The sequence below is a fragment of the Metarhizium robertsii genome, assembly GCF_000187425.2.
Source record: "Metarhizium robertsii ARSEF 23 chromosome Unknown MAA_Scf_2, whole genome shotgun sequence".
In the NCBI taxonomy this organism is placed as follows: domain Eukaryota; kingdom Fungi; phylum Ascomycota; class Sordariomycetes; order Hypocreales; family Clavicipitaceae; genus Metarhizium; species Metarhizium robertsii.
In genome coordinates, this window is record NW_011942160.1 from 5982624 (window position 1) to 6007618 (window position 24995).

A 24995-nucleotide genomic window follows, 5' to 3' on the forward strand; every position below is an offset into this window, starting at 1 on the left:
CACAGCGGTGAGATTTGCAGCTCGCACGTATGAGATTGTTATTGCTCGGTGGGGTGACAAGAACACGTTGCCATGCCTTCATACCCTCTTAGTATTCTACTGGTTTATGATGGATTTTGATGTGGGAAGACAGTACTTAGAGGATTCCCTCCCATGGGAACAGACTGCTTTACTACTCAACTATCTATTACGGACTAGCGAGTTTACACCACGGTTGGATACCCCGGAAATTCCGTGGCCCGAAGGTGGTAAGGCGCAACCTCTTACCGAAGACTATGCTATGCGTGGTTTAATCTATACCGGAACCTATTTCCCAAAGAAGTGGTTTGATAATACGGCGATTGACGACGACGAAAAATACTTTGAGCCTGCGTCAACCGTAGGCAAGCGTTGCGAAAGAATCCTGTGGCTCGGGCATAGCATTGCAATGAAGAAAAGACAGCTGCACTGGGATAAGCATGCGAGGCAGTTCTCTACAAAGGGGGGAAGTCACAACGACGAGCTCGAAGATGAGCCAGTTGAGCTGGCCGCGTCTGTTACTGATGTCGCATCGACCGAACCAGCAAACCCATGAAGCAAATATACGTTTCTCTGAGCTACGTTTGAAAGTCTTGAGTAATGTTGCTGGTAAGAATGTCCCGCTGGCAGCTGAAAAGACACTACGGTCCTTGAAGTGTCAGTATATGACAAGTTTTGGAGGGGTAATGGAGAGACGGAGGATTGGAGAATGGAAGGACAGGTGGCAGATGCTGGTTTAAAGATGGGTCGACTTACTAATAATAGTGCGAATTGGATCAAAGCACACGAACACACCAGAGCTGAATCGCCTGGTGAAATATGGTCGACAATCCTTTCTTTCTACCGGCAACTGGCAACACAAGTTCCTCTCATCGAAGCCAGCCTACTGGACGAGATGCATTCGACGCCTGGTTATAGGAGTACCAAGATTGAAACTGCGCTGCTTAGTTTGCGTTCTTTTCAAGACGAAACTGCGCCGCCTACAACACCACAATATCGATTATAGCGAGCGAAGGAAAGGGAGGGTTGAATTATATCAATCACTGACCCTGATCTGTCACAATCAGCATTACCTACATGGAAAATTCTCTGTCTCAACAGTGGATATCTATCTCGCCAGTCATTTGTATGCCATTTATTTGCTTGCTTATTTTCTTATGATTATCTACGAAATATCTCGTTTTATTCTTTGATTCGTTGGACTTCTTGACATGTATGGGAATTTGTGGAAATGCGTTCTATGTTGGACTCCAAAATTTGGAGGCCAGCCCTTTTCCCCCCCATATGTCAATCTGTCAAACCCCAAAAGGGTAAAAAGAAAATCGTCCAATCGGGTTTTAACATGAACGTTGCACCAGGATCAAGACCAGCAACCTATAGGATTCGAGGTTAGGTTCTCAGTCTGACAATACCAGACTGGTGAAGACAAATGAGGCTGCCCTGTCACCCTACCGACTGCTGTGTGGGTGAGAAGAAAGAGAGCATGACACATGATGCGAAGTGATTAAACTTGAGCAAGCGCATGGCGGGTGAATGAGGCACGTCGGTTGGCCTCAGGTATAACCATAAGCCTGCGCCTCGGGGGTCATGAGGACGGAGGAGTAATGGCCACAATACATACATATGCGGTGGCCGAAAGCGGTTCTCGGAGGAAACTTGTGCATTCGGGGTCGGAATCTGACAAAGTAGTTGCTTCACTCTGCTGCGTTCGGATATGATGTCAGATGAGGCGGTGTGACCACATGGCAACACGACGACAACATTCAGCCCCAACTAAGCGAAAAAAAGGAAGAGAAAAAAAGGCGACGAAAATAGATTGTAAGAAAGAAGGGGGAGAGAACAGAAAAAGAAAGGTGAGCACAAGTCTCAGAGCCAAAGGCATGGATTTGGGGCATAATGGCAAGTGCAGAGCGGGAATCTAATGGATGTAGAATAATAGTTTGTACGATAACTCTCTTGATTGCCATTCAGCAATAACGGTATCCAGAGACATATTGCGACATACATAGACGGGCGGTGTAGGTCTAGTCCAGGTATTATGTACTCCGTGCATTTGACATAGTCGGGTCTTCCATTCCAATCGCGATTCCATTCCCCATTCCACTGGTTCGCAAAGACGACGACACAAGGCAACCAACCAAGCCGACACTGACCAGGATGGACATAAAAAGATCGACCAGGGATCCTTGACCCCACAAGTGGCTTGATTCCGACAGCTCGGGCACCATCATTCACAAGAGCCATGAACACCAGGCGATCGCGGCTTCTCACCTTGATTGCTCCGACCGTAGGCAACAGCGGCGCCAAGATCAGCAAGTGGCTTCCTTGCCGCCAACAAACATGAAGCTCAAGTCACGGTACCAGCAGCGTCCGAATCAAAACCAGCCGACGACGACAGGTGGACCGTGTCGAGGAAAAGCAACCAGACTTGGCTTGACATTTTCAGTACGTATTGAGCCGCCTCGACACAGACGCCCTGGCTCCACCGCCGGCGGCATAAGACGCAGCAGTGCGGCATCAGCAGACTCCAGGTGTCGTCCAGCGGTCCAACCAACTTTTACGGTGCCAAGCGCATTAACTCCGTATGTATGTACATGTAGTGCTCCGTGCCTTTTTTTTTTTGTACTGATTGCTGATACCCCCTCCTTCTCTTTGCGAAATTAGGCCGACCACTCGGGAGCAATCAGTCGGCCGTCATCTCGGCGGCACTGGCCTCCATTTCTAAAACACGAATGGCATGCGAAGAAAGAAAAAGGGCTGAGCAAGCATGAGATTCACCGTCTCGGAACCACACTTGCACTGTTGGCGAGAGAAGACAACTTCCGCGGAATGAAGCGCATTGACGCATGCCAGGTCGGCCGAGCGCCAGGGCATGGCATTTATCCTCGTCTGTGTCACGCCGTGCCAACATGGGATGCTTGGCTGCAGGGTCCTTTTGCAGCCAAGCCTTGTTTGAATGCTACCCAGAGGGTAACGGGACGGGCCATCAGCCATGTCCATGACGCTGGTGTGACTGCGACCGCGAGTTTCACGTCCCCTCTGCCACGATACCGCAGTGGTTCATGTACAGGGATTGCTCGTGGACTCGTTACGTCGTCGATTTCTTCAGGACCTTGTCTATTACGTTGAAGTGAGGCGGGTGTCATTTCTTGACGTTTCTGTTCAAGACGCCTGGTTGGACCGCCAGGGTCGTATAAGGCAGAAGTCGCCTGATGGAATAGGTCGCCCATCCGTTCATCCAGATGCCTTGTTGGCCTTGGATACTACTCCTCGCCTGAGTGTGATGATGGGCTGAGAGACACACGACTGTGCCGCGTTACCACGGCGTCTGTGGGGTGTCCAAGACGCCATACGCGGTGGCGAATGGCAAGACGACGACATCCAGACGACTGCAGCGCATCACCGCCTTATACTGTGCAATGACTTCTGCAATGTCAGTTGGCCGCGTGCGCCAGGCGGGGTTAAACACGAAAGCCGCCGTTCGCGCAGTCAAGTCAGCCTCACTTTCTGGTGGGGGTTGCACTGACAGGCCACGCTTCAGGCTTCTCGAAACAGAGAGAGATCTTTGGCCCAGGGAAATTAGTAGGGGGCTGGGAGGCTTTCTTTTTGGCGTCAAGTGGTCGCCTGCTATGGCCATTTTACAGGACCCAAGTGGCTGTATAAGAGGTATTTGTTGGCGATCCTGAAACTACATATTGGCCATCTGGGATGCTCCAGAACCAACCAACTACAGCGTTACCGCTTGATGGAAATTACCTGCATCGACGCAGTCAGGTTTAGTTGGCTGTTGGATGTTGGTTGAGTTCCCTGCATGCAGATGGATCAGACTGACAGCACGAGGACTCAGGAGGCACACTACTATTCCCTGCAGGTTACTTGGAGATTAGCAACCGACAAACATGATGAATTGCCAAAAAAGGAATCGGACAAGCCGCTTACCTGGTGGCGAAGGCACCACGGCGCATACAGCTGAGCCAATCAACCATAGCCAAATAAATCTCAACGTCGAACAACCCTCAACGCCCGGTAGAGTGGTTCAGACGCGCCGCGCATTATATTGGACAGCTGAGATGATGGCAAATGGGTCTAGACCCCAAGGCAATGAGGCTGCCGTAGCCAAACGGCCAACTCTGTATACTCATGTTGTTCTGGTAACGATTCCAATCATTGGGTAATGCAGTCCTCTATGCCGCCGCAAAGAAAGCCACGCTCATCGACGACGTGCCGTGTGGTGCGCCGAAGCCCGACGCCAAAGCATGCCTCATGCAATGCATCCTGTCGTTACCCTTTATTTTGGCCCAACATGACATCAAACAAAAAGAAAGGGGATTATAAAAGGGGGGGCTAACAACAGCCACGCGGTTGCCATGTTCTATACCCTGTCGGTTGGGAATCGCAGCCGGTGCAGGGTAACACATGACGTGTAGCTTGTCTTCTCTCGAGTGTCATATTTCCGTCTGTTGTTTTTGCTTTGGTTTCGGAATCGGCATGATCCGCAGGCAGATCCGAGACGCTGGGCCTCAGGAACGGGCGCTGCCGCGTCCGACAGGCCAGCCACGCATGCCTTGTCTGGACTCTGGGACGACTATCCGTGCCAAGGCATCCGGAACTTGCAGCTCGGTTGTATGCATGTACACGGCGTACGGAGTACATACATCCGGATCTGCGGAGTAAAGATGGCATGCCCATGACGATTGGTGGCTGACGTTTCAACCCCCCCTTTCTAAGCGTGGGATCGAAGGTTGGAGACGCCGCCGGTATGAGGATCGGGTACGATTGATGCTGCAGCAAAGCCCGAAGTCAGGGAGCATGCGATACCCGGAAATGCGGTTATGCGACGACGCAGGCATATGTGTGTCGACTCGATTGGTACGGGGACGGACGCTTCTTCACTTCTCTCCGCTCAGTTAGGTCCGTATGCCGCCGGAGACGGTGGCTGGTCCGGCGTTGACGGTATTGGGGAGCCACAGTTTTCTCGGCAAGCCTCGTTGCGGGTGTGAGAGCACAACGACGCAGCAAGTCTCACCGGATGCTGGGTTGGGCTGCTGGGGGCTTTCTTTTCCCGAACAAGGTGCATGCCGAGACTAGATAGCCTGCCATGTGCTGGTGGGATCGCTGGCGGAACGTAGTGGCCGTCTGTCGAATTTGGGCTCGGGCAAGGGAAGCTCTTTTGCTCGCCGAGTGACTTGCTGGGATGGAGGGGAAGGTGCATATGTGCCGTGTTACGATTCTTGGGTTTATTTCATGATGCTGTTGGCACGGTGCGCGGATGTGAGGCGAGAGAGGGGACGAGGAAGAGCAGAATTGGCGGTGGGTGGATTGCGAGGGGGGGCTTGGACTTTATATGTTGCGGGAGAGAGCGAGAAGACAGGAACTTGGAGTTGACATGGTTGCGGGTTGTGTTGTCATTTGCATGGACTGGATGGGGTGTAGATGACAGTTATCCTGAGATTATGAACGGGGAAGAGTCCAGTGTGAATAGGCGCGTATTGCTAGCAGGGATTGAACCGAACGAGCGGAATTGTTCAGATAGCATTATTGCCATGATCTCCTGGAACACTGGCATCCCGTATTGTGGGCGTGGGCATCGCCAAGCACAAGTCGTATTGCCAATTGCCGAATCTTTCACGGGAAATAATTGAAAAGAGAGTAAATGACGACCTTGCCCGAGCCAGACGCCCATTCTCGTCCTTGTACTCTTCTCCGACCATCCTACACAGCAAGCTTCTTCACAAGATGGCTCCATCATCTCGCGGTCAACATATCCAGCAGAAGTTGGCGCACCACCCACGTCGTCGTCCGCCCCTCTATGAGTCCAGCAAAACTCGATTCCGCCAGCAGCTCGCCATGCGGCACTGTTCATGGTCCTCAACACTCCCACAGCATCTACGAGCCGGTGCCGCGACGGCGGTTTCGCTCCATCCCCGGACGTCTCAACACGGCCCTCCGCCTCGTGATCCGTCCTTCATGACGCCCCGGTCTGGGCGAATGTACCCCCGTTTCCGCGCGGGATTCGCGCTCCTTGTCCTCCTGCGGGAACCGCTTGCTTTGCCTGGCTTTGCAATCGCTCAGCAACACTCCTCGGGTAGGCGGGTATCCTGACCATTGTGCCGAGGAGCGTTCGGGAACCGAGCCGCGTCTTCTCGGCGTGGCAATGCCGCAATGTGGCCTGGGCAAATCCTCAAGCGCTGTTTCGGCGTCGTCGTCCTCCGGCGAAGCTACTAGGGAAGACTTGTTTTGTGCATTTGGGAGCTGGTCGCCCGGGAGCCCTGGTACGGCTCGTAGATGGGCATGAAACCCGGCATAGTCGGTGGTGAGTGCGAGCCTGGATACGGAACCGGCAGCTGTGCAAGGCGTGGCGTGGCGACTTGCGCATGTCCCGGATTGAGGTGGTCTTTGCTCGATGGGCAGACTCTGAAGCTGCTCTGTACCTTGGGTTGGTTCCAGATGATTCCCGTGGTACGGAACGCGTCATTTGGCTTCAAGGTATTGGTGACGCCGTACTTGTCTGGTTCTTTGTTGAGAAGCGTGGGCCTTGCGAGATGGAACGGACTGGTGAGCTAGTGACGGGAAGCTTTGGAGGGATCAAAGCAGGTGAAAAGTCTGACAATGGGTTGCAGAGTTGGAATTGGAACTCGGACAGGTCGTTTCTGTCTGTGTGTTGCCGGGTATAAAGGATCTTGGAATCTCTGGGGGGCTGGGTGGGCTTCGTTCATCTGAAACGATTGCGTTGCGGAATATAAAGAGCCTCTTCTGTAAGCTGCGTTGGATGTAGGTCATGGTGTTTGTTGAGATTGCATTGCGCAAGCAAAGGTGATGGCGAGCCCTGACAGAACAAACAGTCTTGAGGCAAGTTTGGTTGAGGACGGGGTTGGTTCGAGGAGGGAGTAGGGGATGGTGTTAGACGTAAAAGGACGGACGAGGAAGCGGTGTCGTACCTGGGCATAATCTTGGTTGGCTGGGATTTACGTCTGGGATGTGAACAAGCTGTGCACAGTTGTGTGGTTCGTGAATAGGAGCATAGGTGTGAATCTTGGGTCTCGGCGACGTATCAGTTCGGTTAGGGTGCTAGTAAAGTCGTGTAATTTTCCACGCTTTAGGGGGAGACATTGCAAAGAAGCTGTTTGGTTTGGAGCATCATGAACAACGGGGAACTGTAGTTGGCCGAGAGGCGATGTATTCTCTATTCAATGGATACGGGGTAGGCCATCTTCTTTTGGATAACAGGCATATAGGGCTTACTATCTACGGATGAAAGTTGAGAAGCCTCAGCAAACTATGATGATCTACAGCTAAACAGTTCGGATGCTTGTTATAGCGCAAGTCCTGGGTTTTGCGGTGCAGACTTCCTTTGTGAACCAAATGTCACAAAGTATCCGAGGGAATCATGTAAACCTTTTAGTGGCCACAGTGTCTTCTGTGGCGATCCATTCACTTTGGTGAATAGAGTAAACAGCAGGTCCATGCGACTTTTCTCGTCTTTTCTCGGCTTCGGATTCTACCTTGCGGCTTTGTTGCCGAGTTGCGAATGGGGTGGAAAAGGGCCTCAGCTGTGGAAAGGCAATGCTCTGCCCACCTGCACCATTTGTCTTGATCCGACGCGAGGACAGTTAACTGTCTGCACTTTGACTTGCATCTCACAATAATCTGTACATGAAAGCAAAAGTTTCGGCAATTAGGAGAACCCCTAATCATAATGGCACGGTAGTATCATCCTACCCGTGACTCAAGAGCAGACAGACCGTAGTAAGCACCGAGCAATTGTTTTGCAACCCCCACTAAACTATTATCATGTGAAGTTCCTTCATGACTCTAATGAAGACCAATGCCAAGTACATAGCGTGAAATGGGTTACATCAGCCATAAGCGTTGAGTCCCTTGTGCCGCAATCATCAGGGTTTTGCAACCCAGAGGCTCTGACAACGTCTGCACCCCAAACAAAAAACATCAGTAGTGATTCTGGATGGCTTTAGTGTCTTTAAATGCCATTTTCAATTGTCGGTAGATCTGTTTTGTATCACATGTATTTTCTGTTCCAAAACACACTGGGACAAAGCCTTGTGAGTCGCGTTTTCAATCTCCGATGCCGGTTAAGCCAACCGTGCCATCTTGTGCTCGAATACTTTACCCCCCTTCAGGCAAGGATATTTAGGAAAGTGCCGACATTTTCAAAATCACATGCATTTGGTCAAGCAACCGTGAGGAGCTGCGGCAACTGAGCGGCAAACGGATCCTGGACAACCATCTCCATGCCGCGCAAACTATGGGTATGAATTAGGTAACGCGCTGCATATCACTACGCTTCGAAAGAACCATGACGAAGTGGTGAGTTATCACAGTGTGATTGTCTAGGTACGTGAGTTGACAGTATCGTCGGTCATGGAGCCAACCGTGGTTGATCCCAAGGCGCTGACACTTTCACTCTACCGTTGTGCTGTCAACTCTGGCTCACTTCTAGGTCACAGTATAATCTTGGAGTAGTCTTGCCCATGTGTGAAGAGCGAGTCATTCCGAATTGTCAGGTGTTTTGCTCAAGAGTCACTGTCTGGCTCTCAGGTTTTATTCTTTGAAGAGCTCCTTTGGACGTAGGTGTCAAAAGCGTTTTCCACAGGCGAGGTCATTTGTAAAGGTGCCATTTCAAAGAACAGGACGAGTATACTGCTCGTTCCGTATGAGTGCTCCCCATCCAAGGAGAATCACATGTTTTTCAACCCGCATTGTCTTGTTGAGTGTGATGGCGATGCATGAGGATCGAACCATTTTCACATGGCGATAGTTTGGCAGCGAGCTGAAACACCGGAGTGCAAGGGCAGGGCCAGGTCATTTCTTTTGTTTCCGCAGTACAATTCCCGACATGGATGATGACCTCTGCAGCTTGAATACCCGTCAGCGACTAAGTGGACGAGCCACTTGTGCCAGGCTGCGTCAAGTTGCTTTTAGTAGCGCTGAGTCTTGAAATGGAAGAAGAGGCGCTGGACAGTTCCACTCTTCTCATCCGCATACAGGTTTAGTGCCCAACGCAACGGTAGCCGGGACAAAATGTCAGTCCGCTTGTAGCAACTTGATGCGGAGATGAACTAGACAACGTTGGACACAACAATGGAATGGGTAACGCCTCGGCATTTGGTTCAACGGGACCCCGCCCAGGGGGTTGGTCTGACCGTCTCAACTCAGGCGCTCTTGAGTCTTGATAGTACCCTTTTTTTTGTTGGGGAGGTCGGGCTGTATGAGTAAACAGCTCCTGTCATTTGGGGCACATGACGACACTCCTGCAGATGGAGGGTTGGGGGTTTTCTACGCATGTGAAAGCAGGTTGCACCCTTGCGGATGACAAGTATATATTTTGGCCTTGCCAGCCACATGTAGACGTTGTGAGCCATGCCGAGTTGAGCTTGTTGATACACCGTACAACTACCCGTTTGACCCAATTGTCTATTGCCCTTTCTCCCATAGAGAGTCGCAAAATGGCGGCCACCGAGACAACGACGGCGAGCCCTGTCTCCCAAGTCAACCCAAAGGATTCCATCAAGTCGACATGGCGGTTTGGCGACCGGAGCAAATGGACAGCCTTCCACTGGGCGGTGGAATTGCTGGGCGTATACCACTGGGATCCCAAGCGCCCGATCCCAGTCCACCAGAAGACAGACAAGGTCCCCTATGTGCCGCAGTGGACGACACACGCCTGGATTCTCATCCATGCCCTCATCCCTCTTGCCATCCACCAGGCCTGGGTGTCAGCTACCGGAACGAACCTCTCTCCGCTGCTGGCCATTGGCTACTACACGACGGCGTTCCTGGCCGTTGTCATCCTCGAGCTCCGCGAAATCCGACGCCTCGGCCATACGTACGGCTTCCTAGACGGCGACGTGCACGATCGAGACGGCATACCCGACATTGGAGTGGCCCGGGTCGTCATGGCTGGCCCCAAGACGGCCGGCGGGCGAATGGCCATGACCGTCTTCCTCACGTATAAGGCGTCGGAATCGCCCGCCGACGTCATGAGCTCCTGGACGTGGTGGGCTTGGCTTGTTGTGCAAACCGGCCTATATGGCATTATCCTTGACTTCTGGTTCTACTGGTACCACCGTGCCATGCATGACGTGAACTTCCTGTGGAAGTTCCATCGCACTCACCACCTTACCAAGCACCCCAACCCTAGCCTCGCTGCCTATGCCGACGAGGAGCAGGAGTTCTTTGACATGGTCGGCGTTCCCTTTTTAACGTTCCTTACCTTTAGGGCCTTTGGCGTACCGCTGGACTTTTATAGTTGGTGGATCTGCCACCAGTACATTGCCTTTACCGAGTTCGGCGGGCATAGTGGTCTGCGTTTACACATTGGCGCCTCGTCCACGTTTCACTGGCTGCTGACGTACTTGAACATGGAGCTTGTCGTCGAGGACCATGACCTGCATCACCGAAAGGGTTGGAGAAAGAGCCAGAATTACGGCAAGCAGACGCGTGTTTGGGACCGTCTTTTTGGCACCTGTGGCGACCGCATTGAGTCGAAGCTTGCCAATGTCGATTATGAAAATCCGGCTTATTTAAATCTGCTGTAACGTGAGGGTTGGGGTCTGAATGGTGGGAATTGTGTCATCGGGTTGAAAGAACTAGATTATGAGCGTTTTAGCAGAGCGAATATAATTTTTTTTGTCCGCACCTGCACGCGCAATGACGTGTGTAGACTTGGGACATGGTTGACACATCCAGCTGTGCTTGAACAATCAGGTGGCATGACAATGGGGGGGAGTTGGTTGGATTTATTGGGAGCTTACAATTGACGGTTTCTGTTAACAATATCTCATCTCGCACGCGGCATGTTGTGAACGACAACAAGAGGCTGGGTGATGTTGGGAGGGAGCTCGACCAATGGCGCCCACCAACTGGTGACTGGAAATTGCATTTGGACTGCGAGTATGATGGACACTGACTCAATAGCTCCAATGCAAGGGCCTTGGCCGTCTGCCTGATTCGGCTGGTCGTTGCATGACGAAATTGTTCGAGAAAGGGTGTAGGGGCTGTGAAGAATCCGAGTTGTTGTCTTCAGAATCCGAATTCTAGTCTTCAATGAGGCTCGGCTGCCTTTTTGAGCCTTGTCAAGAAATTGCCCGCGAGATGTGGCTACACTGGACCCACTTTTGTCGATTGAATGCGTCTTGGCTGCCGAATACAGTTTAGTGCCTGGCTCAACTCCAGATCTGCCACTTGACACTTTTAATCGGAACGCATGGAAGCAATCGACTCAGGCGCTCCTCTTTCATCCCCAGTTGATGAATCTGGCTGGACCCATGTTGCCATGCCGCCTCGATGCAGAGGTTACGACTTAGGCGCCATTTGAACGGTCCGGCGGCCGCTTCGGGTCCCGACGACAATTGACTGCTGGTTAGCGCCCAAGCCTTGACTGTTCCCAAAATGGCATCTAATGTGCATCCACGACATGACCAAGGACTGCCGATGATCTGTCCACGTATGTATATATCTAGCCGTCCTCTGGCCTTTGGTCTTGGTGATGGGGTGAAAGCTCGCTCGACCATTGTTCCCTAGTCCATTTCACAAACGTATGCATCGTCTGTGGCTGCCGTGCCATCACAACCACAGCCTATCATGGGAGGCAAGACTGCTCAACAGCACGCCCTGGCAGGCCACGTGTCTGGCCAGTGCAACAAGCCATTGAGTCGTCCAGCACATAGCTTGTCCGTCGACGATGTTCTGAAGGAACTGCACGCGAGTCCGTCACAAGGGTTGGCCGGCGCAGAGGCTGCCGAGAGGCTGGCCGAGTATGGGCCAAACCAGTTGAAGGAAAAGAAGGGTGTGCAGCCCATAGCCATTTTTCTCGAGCAAATCTTCAATGCCATGACTCTGGTAAGCCCGGAACAAACTAGGGGACAGAGGGGGGAAATGCCTAGTATGACTAACTCGTGTCGATGGGCAGGTTCTCATTCTTGCCTTGGCTGCTAGTTTCGGCATTCAGGCCTGGATCGCCGGCGGCATCCTAGGAGGCATTATTTGTGTCAACATCGTCATCGGATTCTTTCAGACGCTGCAAGCTGAGAAGACGATTGATTCACTGCGCACCCTTGGGTTCCCGACATGCAACGTCTACCGAGACGGGGCCACCATCAATATCCAAACCGCCGATGTGGTTCCCGGCGATATTGTTGACCTCAACACGGGAGACTCTGTTCCGGCAGATATTCGACTGATTGAAGCAGTCAATCTCGAAGCTGACGAGGCCCTCCTCACCGGAGAGGCGATCCCCATGTCCAAGAGTCCGAAATTGACATTTGACGAGGATACCGGCCCGGGCGATCGCCTCAATGTCGTCTATAGCTCCACCACAATTACCAAGGGGCGTGGCCGAGGTGTAGTTTTCGCCACTGGCATGTTTACAGAAATTGGAGCCATTGCCAGCGCTTTGAACAGCGATGGTAAGATCATTGTTGACCAACAAGACAGCCGGCCTTCACTCCTGTCCTACGTCAAGCAAGCGGGGAGGATGATGAGGAACTGGATTGGCGAGTTTCTGGGTCTGACTGTTGGCACGCCCCTGCAGAGGAAGCTATCCCAGTTATTCGTCTCCTTGTTTTTCTTTGCCATCGTGTGTGCCATCGTTGTGCTAGGAGCAAACAAGTTTGATACGAGGAAAGACGTCATCTTATACGCGGTTACGACATCGGTCGGCACCATCCCCGTGTCTTTGCTGTTGGTTTTGACAGTTACCATGGCTGCTGGTACCAAAAAGATGGTGGAGAGGCACGTCATTGTTCGCAACCTGCAGAGTTTGGAGGCGTTGGGCGGTGTTACCAGTACGTGCGCGTTGCATTTGTTTTGTTCGTCTTGATCCTGGTTTACTGACACTATATGACAGACATTTGTTCGGACAAAACTGGCACCATCACACAAGGACGCATGGTGGTAAGAAAAGCTTGGATTCCCGGCTTCGGTACATATTCTGTGGACACAGGAAACCAAGTCTATAATCCGACGGCTGGGGCGGTTGCTTTCACTGCGTCCCAACCCAAAGACATTCCCCAAACAGATGAGAAACAGAATCGAGAACAGCCCGCCGCACCTCAGGATGACGCGCGCAACAAGACCTCGCTTCAGTGGTACCTCAGCATTGCCTCCTTGGCAAACCTAGCCACTTTGGAGAAGACGGAAGACACCGCTGAAGGCCCTGGGGAGTGGAAGGCTCGTGGCGCCCCGACTGAGATTGCCATTGAAGTATTTGCCTCGCGCTTTGGATGGAGCCGCGTTCAGTTGTCCGAAGGGGAAAAGAAGAAGTGGCAGCATGTCGCTGAGTTTCCGTTTGATTCAGATGTGAAGAAGATGTCAGTCCTGTTTCGGAGCTGTCAATCGCAGCAAACACATGTCTTTACAAAGGTCAAATCTGCATGTCATTGGCTCTCTGAGGGAAACCTGCTAACTCATCAAACAGGGAGCTGTTGAGCGAGTCCTCGAAATCTGTGACCGCATTTCATTTGACGATGCCGTCGAACCACTTACAGAAACCATCAAATCAAATATTCTTGACAACATGGTCTCCTTGGCCGGGCAAGGTCTTCGTGTTCTCGCATTAGCCCATAAGCCCTTGGACCGCGACGTTTCTGATGCCGAATTTGCACATGGCAGCTCCCCAGACCGCCGCGAGTTCGAGCAGAATCTCATTTTCCGCGGCCTCATTGGCATATACGATCCTCCGCGAAGCGAATCTCTGCCAAGCGTCAAGGCTTGCCAAGGAGCCGGCATCATGGTGCACATGCTCACAGGCGATCACCCGCAAACAGCGCGCGCCATTGCCATGGAAGTCAATATCCTTCCCTCCGAAGACAAGATTCGCATGCTCCCCGCCGACATGTCCCGCACTCTCATGATGACGGCTCAGGAATTCGACGCCCTATCAGACAGCCAAATTGACAATCTGCAACAGCTCCCGCTTGTCGTGGCCCGTTGCGCGCCCAGTACAAAGGTTCGCATGATTGAAGCCCTCCACAGACGAGGCCGCTACGTTGCCATGACAGGCGACGGCGTCAATGACAGTCCTAGTTTGAAGCGTGCAGATATCGGTATTGCCATGGGCACGGGATCAGACGTGGCCAAAGAGAGCGCCGACATCGTGCTGACCGATGACAACTTTGCGTCGATCCTCAATGCCGTCGAGGAAGGACGCCGGATCTTTGACAACATCCAAAAGTTCATATTGCACGTGTTGGCGGCGAATATTGGCTTTGTGGTTGCATTGCTCACCGGGCTGGCATTCAAGGACGGCTCCGACGTGTCCGTCTTCTTGCTGACGCCGGTTGAGATTCTGTGGATGCTCATGGCCACCGGGGCTTTCTGTGAAACCGGGCTGGGATTTGAACGTGCGGTCCCCGATATCCTCAACCGGCCCCCTCAGAATGTAAGTCTTCTCACCCTGCAACGCTCACGCAAAATATGCATCCCTGTGCTAACCTTGGCGTCTGGTAGCTCAAATATGGCGTCTTCACCCCCGAGTTCCTCCTCGACATGGTCATCTACGGCGCCCTCATGGCCTGCTGCACAATCGGCTCCTTCACCGTCGTCGTGTTCGGCTTCGACAGTGGCGACCTCGGCTCCGACTGCAACAACAAATACTCGTCTTCTTGTGAAGCCGTCTTCCGCGCACGCGCAACGAGTTACACCACCATGACGTGGATCTTTCTCCTCTTTGCGTGGGAGCTTATTGATTTCCGTCGATCTTTGTTCGATATGCCGTATGGGTTCAAGGCATGGCTGGCGCATTTCTGGAGTAACAAGTTTTTATTCTTTTCCGTGATAGTTGTTTTTGTCATGGTCTTTCCTACACTGTACATACCGGTTATCAACGACGTGGTGTTTATGCACAAGGGAATTTCGTGGGAGTGGGCGGTGGTGTTTATTGCGGTGGGGGTCTACCTGGCTGGGAACGAGGGCTGGAAGTGGGCGAAAAGGGTGTATTATAGGAGGAAGGGCGTAGAGAGGGTGGATTGGGAGGGCGATGTATAGACATGTCATAGATTAGACGCCCTGTAATATTGTCATAGAAGCCTGCCCTGTATTATGAGAGCTGGCCCGATCTTGAGGGCCGTTAAGAAACTGGTTATTGCTTTTCTACTTTTCATGGCGGGCATATGCCTGGTTTAAAGATGTTTATGTGCTCTGTTCGTGGTGGCGAGGGGGAGGCTTTCCCTTTGTGCGCCAAGGAGGTGCTATATGAAGAGAACATGCTCTTATTGTGAAGCAATTGTCTTCCCTTGTATTCCGTTGACACTATACCCTGTCGCATAGGCTTATCCAGCGCCAAGTCGAGGAGAGAACCCCGGTATGTGTGAACATACGCACCTCCAGTATCCCTCCTATTTTCTGTCTCTGGGTACTGTGGAAATGAGTGTTTTTCTCACCAGGATTCTAGCCGTGCAATCAGCACACAAACGCTTCCAAGTACGTAGAAGTCACGGAGGTGCCCTTCTACAATATGGCTGGGAATCGACGCAATGACGAATTATGATAACAGACATTTGCCGGGAAAGCAACAAGCTGGAGGCCGCCACGTCAAGTTTAAGCCTCTAAATCAGGAGCCATCAAGTTGGGTAAAAATGGGGTGTGGTTCAAGGCGCTGTGCAATATTGTCCAGGAAGATACATGGATTACAACATGGGAAGTTTTGGGCGAACAAATTCTGGCTACAGCGGTGCCTAAATGTCAGTCTTGATTTTCATGCTATAGTCACAATTTTTCCTAGAAAAGACCTGGTATTTGCGGCGAGTTGAATTTCTTAACTCCAGAGAACATACGATAAGCTACAAACGAGTCGTAGTCGACTGTTCCGAGAATGCCACATTGAAACCCACATCCCCCCTTTCCACAGCCATAGAAAAGTGAATAATCGGATAGAATTCTGCTTATTCCACTATATATTGAATTCGTGAATATGCTTATCCCCCGGACCGTGGCGGCAGTTGAGATTCGGAGGGTAGACGGCATGCCTGCAAGTCTCACATCTATGGATCAGCCCCCAGCACAACATCTCGTTCATGGAAGGGACATGGACTTACTAGGTGCTCGCGGACGGTTGGGGCTTGCAGCCGCCGTACTGATTGCAAAACTGCAGGCGCTTTACGCGAGTTGGCTCCTCCTCGGGCACTGGGCTTGCGAATCCCATGGCCGCGAGAAGCTGAATCAGGACAAAGGTGACTTTCATGGTAGCGAGAAGCGTTGAACAAGTGATCGGGAAAATAGTCGAATTGGAGATTGTTCCACGATATAGGCCGGGTTACGTGTATGCTTTATACTTCGTATATGGCTCCTTGACCGCGGGTAACCGGGCGGCCGGCTATGCGGCCTATACGAGCGGGTACTCTATAATGAATGCAGGGGAATCTCGCTAGACTATTGAAAACGCACAAGCCTGGTGACTCTTTCTCATCATACGATTATGGGCCATGTGATGGCGGGAAGGATGCAATTTCTTTTCGCGGGACATCTAAAATCATTCGTCAACTCCGGAAGAGACGATGCTAGGACATGGATACGGTGCCTCTTCAAGAACAGAGTTGCCTCGGCTTCAATGAATAAAAACATGGAAATGGGGAAAATGGACTTTAAAGTGGAATAGTATGTTCTAGGTAAGGCCATTATAGTCTCCGGAATGTTGCCACAGTCTATAGAGACTTGTTTTGACGTGGATCCGCGAATTTACCAGGAATTTCCCGTAAAAATATCACTCTATACCATCCTACACGCTGGGTTTCCGTATTGTACAAGTTTTTGAATCGTCTTATTGATAATCTCATGCCTTGCAGGTGAATCGGGCTCTAGAATTGCCGCAAAGCTTCTTTCTAGCAGAAGCACATTCTTTTTGCTCTGCTAGTTGCTTGAAGAAAGAACGCGTCCTCACATTGAGCAAGATAGAATATCAATTGCGGTCCTCGATATTAAACTTTCAGAGATGGTGGGCCAACGACAATGCCTCGCCCTACTGCCAAGGAGTCTGTAACGTCGTAATATTTGTATTGTCAATGGACCAATAACGGAGCCTCACAAGCGATGTTCTCATCGGGCCTTGTTGGAGGAGTATTCTAGGTCCTACAAGCTTCAGCCACCGAAGATTGAATACCCAAGGCATCTTGGCTCGGCACACAACACCAAAGTCGGATCCTACAAGAGCATACAGTGAGCGATACGCGAGATTGCGGTGGGCCTCATCTGACAGATCCTACAATGGACCATGTACGTTATTTTGAATAGTAGAGCTGGCCGCTTGTCAACCAGGATTTGCAAGATCGGGCCTGATCCCACGTGGGCTTGGCATGTCTCTCTGAGCAACACAGCACCCAGCGTGGAAGCATTTTGCCTGTGGATAGGTGAGCCCTTGGCCGCAGGAATCATGCAATTGGAGTCCGTATCTAGCAGGCTAATCTGTGTTTTATTCTGTAGGATTGTCTTTATTGAGTACTTGGCAAGTATACGGCGGCTGCTAAGACGCCAAGTCGGTTGTATAGTCAAACCTCCACGCAGCGCGAAAAGTTGGTGCGATGACTAGCTGGAATATTAATAAAATATGGAGATTTTTATCCACTTGAGAGTAATAAATTCATCAAATTCATCAGTGACGGTAGGAGCGGCTTCCTGGTTGCAGATAGAGTGGCTATAGTTCGCAGGTATTATCTCCCAAAGCATTTGCTTTGTATATCAAGCCTGTGATGACTAGAAGGAGTCTGGGCGAGCGCACTTCTACCAGCTAAAAACTAGGCGTGGAATCCAGAGAACGGTCCACCGAGTTTCGGGTACTATCAACACAGAGTGCCAGCTATATCAAGTTTGTGAATAGTTTAGCAATCTTCAGATAGATCTGCTCCCATCTACCAAGCTACACTGCCAAGAAACCACACTAAAGTTGATCTCAGAGCCGTTTGGCAATTTAAACATTATCCCATTAGGAGACTGGATCTTGTTGAGGGTCTCCATCTTGCAACATCTGATCGAACCCGCATGGTGCGCGGAATGGGAGAACCCGCAACAATAATGGCCGGGACAGTCGTATCATGGAATCAGAACCTGGCTTCAGCAGGGAAGAGGAGTAGTTGTGGGAATGTATCTCGGATCACTACAGCTCCAACAAGACCAACGATCCTGAGGTCCAAGTCCCGCTACGGCTGCTCGACGTTGGATCAAAGTGCGAGCAGACCCAAGCATATCACGGACCGGAGAATACCGATCCGATACGCTAGTTGCTGCCGGGATGAAATAAATCTTTTCACGCTAGTGCGGGAGACTCCAGATCCGTCGGTACACATTATGACAGAGGGCAAGTTGCCAACGACTCTCCACGACACTGCCTATACAACTCAACATGGTGTCGCATGGATAACATGAAGGGCTCTGAGAACGAGGCCAGGGGCACGAGGCTCACTGAAGTCTCGTGCAAATTCAGCTCTTTGGTCTTCTAGACCTTGAAGACAACGAAGGGCCTTGAATACAGAGGACTGTTCTTGGATAAATTGAGTTGTTTCTCCAAGCCCTCACTGGGACCTTGTTACATGAGCCCTATAATCTGTAAATTATAGCTCTTACCAGCTGTTGGAATTGCCCCGATGACAGGCAAGAATGTTGATGTATATACTTTATGAATGTATACAAAGTCTTTCTTGAGCTATCAAACCTTGGCGTCGCCTCATTTCGCAAATGATCCTGGGAAATTAGATTGTGAATTATAATTTTGGAACTCGCTTACTGTTCGCTGGAGAAGTTTCTCCTGCAGTCGGGCCTGATGCGGCAGTATGATTCCTCCTGACTTTTCCATCCAACATCTTCTCAGGGGCAGTCTGCCCATCCTCGCCGTTTCGCCACTTAGCCGGTTCTTGCCCGTTGGTGTCTTCACCGTGAATAAATCTAGGTCAACAAGACCTCGATGAAGCACTCAAGTCCAGCGCCAGGGACGCGGGGATCGCCGCAGGCTCTGAGCTTGGCTACGTGTGGGAAGCAAGGTGCCGTTTCGTTTCGCATCAACTTTGGCGGTAAAACCCGACGGCAGACAATCGCCAGCCTCGATCAAAGAGGCGGCAGATCGAACCAACATGCCAGGCCGGATATAAACGTGGAAGAGTACCCTAGAGTGCTTGGAGCTAACTTTAGCAATTGCCTTTCGAGTCTTTGTGCAATACCATTCTCAGAGGTCTTGAGAAAAATGTTGCACGGTGTAACCGCACATTTGCTAAATTGTCTCGATTTCTTTCACAGCCTCAAAACAAGAGATGCAGTGTTACAGCTCGAATCAAGCCGCGATGGCTTTGTTCTAGCCACGGGTAAAAATAGCGACATGTTCCATTGTCCGCCCGGATCAGAATTGAACCCGTGCATACCCCCATCACTCCGTGCCTGTTTGTCAATATGCAATGGAATAACTTGGCACCCACCATGTTGTACGAGAATATGACCCGTCATGTTGTGAATTGTTTCCGATGCTGTATCAGCGAGTGTATCAAAGCGCCATGCCACCATGGTCAGGAGTCTGGACAGCCTCATGTCGTCTTCTTTGAGATCCCAGGCACGACTGAACACCTGGCGCGGAAAATTTAGCTACTCGATTTCATATATTAAAGACGGTTCAGAAAATTGTCCCAGGTCGTATTCTTTCTCACCTGCCAGTCAACCAACTTGGTGATTGCTCAACTCATCACGGAGAAAGCATTCGAGTGATACACCGCGACAAGGTCAGTGATTTCAGCGAGGAGAAATCTTTCATTGCTCTAATGGTTGTTTCTAGTCTTGTTCCCGCAAATAAGCCAGCGGCCTACAGCCGATTTTCCTGACATCGAGAGAGAAGGGACCTGGGCATATCGACGCAAGTATTGCTACGGTCCGCCAAACTTGTTGATGAGCCAAAACATAGCGACATCGTACCGAGTCGGTTGGACATCATGAATTCACAAGACAAAGATGCCCAACAAGACGATATATATGTTTGGCCCGCCTTTCGTGCGTTGGTCGAACGCCCCGAATACAACTCGGAAGATATCCTATCCCTTGATCTCCTTTGTGCAGCATCAGACGGCTTCGCAGAGATTGCTCGTCGGCTTCTCGAAACTGGAGCCAAAACTGCTTTCACGGATGAAGACGGAAACCGGGCACTGCATTTGTCCGCAAAGAACCAACACATAGGCATCATGAAACTATTGTTGGAAGAAAGATATAAGCAGTCCGGTAATTTCGATATTGACGCGAGGAATAACTCGGGAGAAACCTCCTTGCACCTCGCAACCGAGGCTGGTCACAGTCTTTCCGTTCAGCTGCTGCTTGAGCATGATGCCGACGTGGACGCCATTACCTCCAATGGAGAGAGAGCCTTTCATATTGCTGCATCGTTGGGCAATGTGGAAGTCATGAGAACGCTCCTTGCGGCGCGGGCAAAGGATTACCGCCTTTGTCACGTAAACAGAGATGGCCATAATGTCCTAACCCTGGCCGTGCAGAAAGGCCACACTGACATTATCAAGATGCTTCTTGAGACAGGCATCTACCCAAAGAAAATTCAGAGCACCCAAGAAAACATGTTGGTTATGGCGGCAAAACATTTGCAAAATGGCAAAGACATGACTCTTTTGTTTCTGGCCGGCGGCTGGAACGTCAATGTGAGAGTCGACGCTCATATTGCATGTACGGCGCTGCATGCAGCCGCGTTGGCGGGCAATGCGCCCGTCGTGGAACTTCTACTTGACGTTGGAGCAGAACATTGTGTTCGAAATACCCAGGGAAAGCAGCCGTTGCATCTTGCGGTCGAAAGGGGGGATGTGGACGTCGTCAAGATGCTCTTGTCCAAAGGCGCAGATATAGATGCAAGGGATAACCAAAATGTATCGCCTCTCTTGCTCATGGTCAATCGCAAGGACACAAAGATGCTGGAAATGGTGTTGGAAAGCCACCCAGGCGTGGACATTGGGAGCAAGCAGCTTCCGACAGAGAAGACGGTTCTACAGGAATGTTGTTTCAACCCCGAAGCTACGAAGCTACTCCTCGAGCGAAGCGCAAATGCCATGACTCGCAGCAATAGTAATGTTGTACATGCCGTCTTCCGGGCGGCAACGGGAGATGGCGCCGAAACCATCCGACTCTATCTAGACGCCGGTTTCCAACCGGACTGCACGGGTGATGATGGCGGCAGCATCCTCAATGTTGCCGCATTCTATGGGCGGCTTGCTACAGTTCAACTCCTTGTCGAACGCGGTGCGGATGTCAACGCCGCGGACAAGAAGGGCACGGCACCCATTCATCGCGCTGCCATGAGAGATACCCCGGAGATAGTCGAATACCTTCTGCATCAAGGGGCAGATCTCGAGGAGATGTCTGATGAGTACGGAACTCCCCTCATGGCGGCGGTATGGGAAGACAAGACGGAGACTGTCAAGTTCCTTCTGGGACGAGAGGCCAATGTGAATGCCACAAGTCCCGAGTCGTGCCCTTACTATACGGCACTCCAAGCGGCGGTGAAACGGAGTTCGCCGACCTTGGTTGGGATTCTGTTGGAGTATGGTGCCGACGTCAACCTCGCCCGCGGACTATCCAGCACCGCGCTGTGCGCCGCGATCCGTGAGGGCAGCATTGACATTATTAAACTCCTCGTCGAAGCCAAGGCGGATGTCGGGTCTCAGCGCGGGATGCCGGAGCGACTGGCGATTCAAAAGAACCGTAGAGACATTTTAGTACTCGTTGAACACGGTGCCGTCCCCGGCCGTCCTGGACGACGTCTTCTCGGATATCCCTGGATGTGGAGCCGGCTCAGTCTAAAGCGGTTGCTTCACAAGTATCCGGATATGAATCATAATGCCCGAGACTCGGCTGGCCGGACGCTGCTGATGGTCGCCGTCAGGCATGGCATGTGCCCGGACATTCTACCAGAGCATCCCACTCTCGTCAACCTACAGGACCATCGGGGCCAGACGGCCCTCATATACGCTATTCGTCGTGGCCACCATAAAACTGTTCAGAGACTGCTGGAGGCCGGTGGTGATCCTCTTTCCGGAGACGTGCGCGGTCGTGATGCGTTATACTGGGCAGCTCTCCGAGGCGATGCCGACATGTTTGGCACTGTTTTCCGTCAAGTAGACAAGTTGGCACAAACTGAATCACCCTTTGTCCTTGCCATCAATGCCGCCGCCGCCGCTGGGCAGGCAGATTTTGTCAAGGAGCTGCTGGCCAAGATCATGACCGACTTTGCTTCCACGTTGGCGCTGGCGGACAGCAATGGATGGACCGCGCTGTACACCGCTGAACAATATGACAATCCTGAAATCGCCGACATGATTCGCCATGCAACGCTGGGTGTGCCCGGGGGAAGTCAAGGCGTACCGCCTCTCTTACAGGCTCCAACAGAATGGCACCCCCAGGACAAGTCTTTCTCACTCCTGCGTCAGCCCGATGCCAGATCGATCTCGGTGAGCAGTACGTAAACTTGCCGTGAATGCGAAGTCGGAGAGAGTAGGGAAAAATCACTAACGAATAGCCCTGACTAGAGAACCGTTGTGAGCCGTGCCGCATAGGCATCGCACGAGCGAACCACCCCATGGTGCCGACGAGGGACGACGTATACTATTTCGAGGTGACTATTGTCAACGAAGGCTGCAATTCCAGGTATGCACAGCCCGTTCCCCATCTTTCAACGCCTACAAGTAACACGTGAAAAAGCCCCTGTAAGCGCTTTGCCGTGGGATTCTGTCGTGAAGACACCCCGTTGGGCTCCGGCGCAGACTGGCGGGGAGCTTGGTGGTATCATGGCGGCAACGGCCATTTTGGCAACCAAGAGGACTACGTGAATCCCAACTGCGCTCCGAAGTACGGCGAGGGCGATGTTATCGGATGCGGAGTAAACTTCAAGCACAGAACGGCCTTTTACACCAAAAACGGCGAAATCATTGGTACGTACATTACTGTTCTGGCTGCCCCTTTTACGTGGTACGGACTTGTTTTTAACCAGAGTACATGACATCAGGCCTAGCATTCCAAAATGTACAAGGCCGACTGTACCCAGCTGTGATGGTCCACGCAGATATGGCTGGCTTTGAATTCAAGGCCCAGTTCTCGGAGGAAGGCGGCGACGAAACTGCTGGGTTCAGGTTCAAGGGGTCTTACACGGACGAGAAAACTTTCTTTAAATGTCAGCAAGACCCGGACTTCAAGGACAGTGATGGGCTTAGAGATGAATGTGGTATATCGGCAGCCATTTGACTCTGTTACGATACCTCGGCGGCTACTTAATGATGAATGGTTATCCAAATTGCCTTCGATGCGTGTCGTATGATCTGCCTGTCCCATTGTCTAAGCGTTGATATCGAGGATGCTCCTGTTGTTCTGCCCAACTCGGGATGTAGTTCACCGTGAGCTTGCATATAGCCAAGACGGTTATAAACTGCCAATGAGAAATGAGATGGCCGCCACGGCAGTCTGAACCATTGGTAATACTACTGCCATGCTGTTGTCTTGCACGAGCCACTTCCTCTTGACATGCCACGTGTATCGCCCAAGAGCATCGACTGCTTCGGCCTCTCCGGTCTATACGCGTCCCCACGTATAAACAACGTAAACGTCCACCAAAGATACCCATGTTGAAAACCAGCCCACAAGTATTCCAGCATCACACTTGCTGTTCCACCTCTCTCAAAAACTCAATAATAGCATCTACCATCTGCTGCAGCCCCTTATCTTCCAAGGGATAATGCCCAGCCCCCTCCAACTCTACAATCCGCACCGGCACCTTCTTCACCCTCCCGAGAACCAGCTCACTCAGATGCAAGGGCGTCCACCTATCGTCCGCCGGCTGCGTCAACAAGACCGGACACACGTCAAAGTCTTCGTACTCCAACGCCGGCCGATAACTCGCATACGCCGCCAGAAACCGCACCGACGCCATGGCCCCCGCCGACGACTTGTCGCCGAGAAACACACGAAGCGCAGCGGCATCATTCACCAGCGCGTACATCTTGCTCGCCCACGACATGGGCAGCCTGAACCACGGCAGGCCCGCGACATTGGCCACCTTGGCAAGGGGTATGCCCACGCGGGACATGACGATATTCCGGGCCGTCGCGTCGACAACCTGCTGGATGCGCATGTCGAGAAACGTCATTCCGATGATGCCCCTGACGCGCTTGTTCTTGGCGGCAGCGTGGTAGGTGAGCATGCCGCCGGCCGAGAGGCCATAGAGCACAATGGGCCGGGGGTCGTCGCGCATCTCGCGGTCGATCAGGTCGCTGGCGATTTGGACCCATTCGTCGTAGGGGTAGTTTTTGTTCTGGGGGGAGACGCGGGTGCACCCGTAGCCGGGCATGTCGATGGCGACGAGGTCGAAGCCCGCGGTGTGCAGGGGCACGCCGAGGAGGAGGGACATTTGGCGGCCGTTGGTGCCGACGCCGTGGTGGAGGATGAGGCGGACCTTGGAGGAAGGGTTGGGCCATCGGTCGAGGTGGAGGGTGTGTCCGCGGTGAGACCAGAACTCTTCGACGGGGGAGTGCTCGGGCGTGAAGTGCAGCCGGCTGGGGAGATGGGCCTGGATGTCTCTCCAGGCTTGCTGGTCGGCGTAGGTGGGTGGTGATGGAGGCATGATGGATGGTGAAGAAAGGGAAGCGCCGTGTACGTGTTCCTATGTGAGGTCAACGGTGTGTAGGTTGTGGCTCGTGAGGACCGAGGAGGGGAGGAGGCCTGGTTTGGCATTTATATCCCAGATCCCAAACCCAAATCGTGGTGAGCTGAATGGTAGTTGGCCATATTTGAACTCTAATTCAAGACATGTTCTCGGCCGTGTGGAGCATGTTCGGCGCCGCAATGACATCCACCCATGTTTCGTGGTCTGATGATGTCTGATCAAATGTGTCGTCCGGAGGAATAATCCTGCCGAGCCTCGGCGCCGGGCGGGGCGACGTCTTGTGTCGAGTCAACGGCAAGCACCCGGTGTGACGGCGCCTCTCGTTTCCAAGGGGACATGGAACAGG

The 24995-nt window shown here is 52.0% G+C and overlaps 5 protein-coding genes across 5 annotated transcripts; 4 read left to right on the forward strand and 1 right to left on the reverse strand.

Moving 5' to 3' along the window:
* Positions 1–109: 109 nt before the first annotated feature.
* MAA_10880 (homeobox domain-containing protein) lies at positions 110–574 on the forward strand (the record flags this gene model as incomplete). The annotated part of the gene is made up of 1 exon (XM_011412799.1): positions 110–574. One exon carries the CDS (start codon positions 110–112, stop codon positions 572–574), a length of 465 nt encoding a protein of 154 aa, XP_011411101.1.
* An 8908-nt stretch (positions 575–9482) lies between these two features.
* On the forward strand, positions 9483–10574 carry MAA_08449 (Fatty acid hydroxylase; the record flags this gene model as incomplete). Its single annotated transcript, XM_007826447.1, has 1 exon — positions 9483–10574. One exon carries the CDS (start codon positions 9483–9485, stop codon positions 10572–10574), a length of 1092 nt encoding a protein of 363 aa, XP_007824638.1.
* Positions 10575–11619: 1045 nt separating this feature from the next.
* On the forward strand, positions 11620–15021 carry MAA_08450 (potassium/sodium efflux P-type ATPase; the record flags this gene model as incomplete). The annotated part of the gene is made up of 5 exons (XM_007826448.2): positions 11620–11877; positions 11948–12821; positions 12884–13398; positions 13454–14416; positions 14485–15021. 5 exons carry the CDS (start codon positions 11620–11622, stop codon positions 15019–15021), a joined length of 3147 nt encoding a protein of 1048 aa, XP_007824639.2.
* Positions 15022–19934: 4913 nt separating this feature from the next.
* On the forward strand, positions 19935–23235 carry MAA_08451 (Ankyrin repeat-containing domain protein; the record flags this gene model as incomplete). Its single annotated transcript, XM_007826449.1, has 4 exons — positions 19935–22452; positions 22551–22641; positions 22696–22925; positions 22985–23235. The coding sequence occupies 4 exons, from the start codon at positions 19935–19937 to the stop codon at positions 23233–23235; spliced, it is 3090 nt and encodes a 1029-aa protein (XP_007824640.1).
* Positions 23236–23641: 406 nt separating this feature from the next.
* MAA_08452 (dipeptidyl aminopeptidase/acylaminoacyl peptidase) lies at positions 23642–24607 on the reverse strand (the record flags this gene model as incomplete). Its single annotated transcript, XM_007826450.1, has 1 exon — positions 23642–24607. One exon carries the CDS (start codon positions 24605–24607, stop codon positions 23642–23644), a length of 966 nt encoding a protein of 321 aa, XP_007824641.1.
* Positions 24608–24995: the final 388 nt, after the last annotated feature.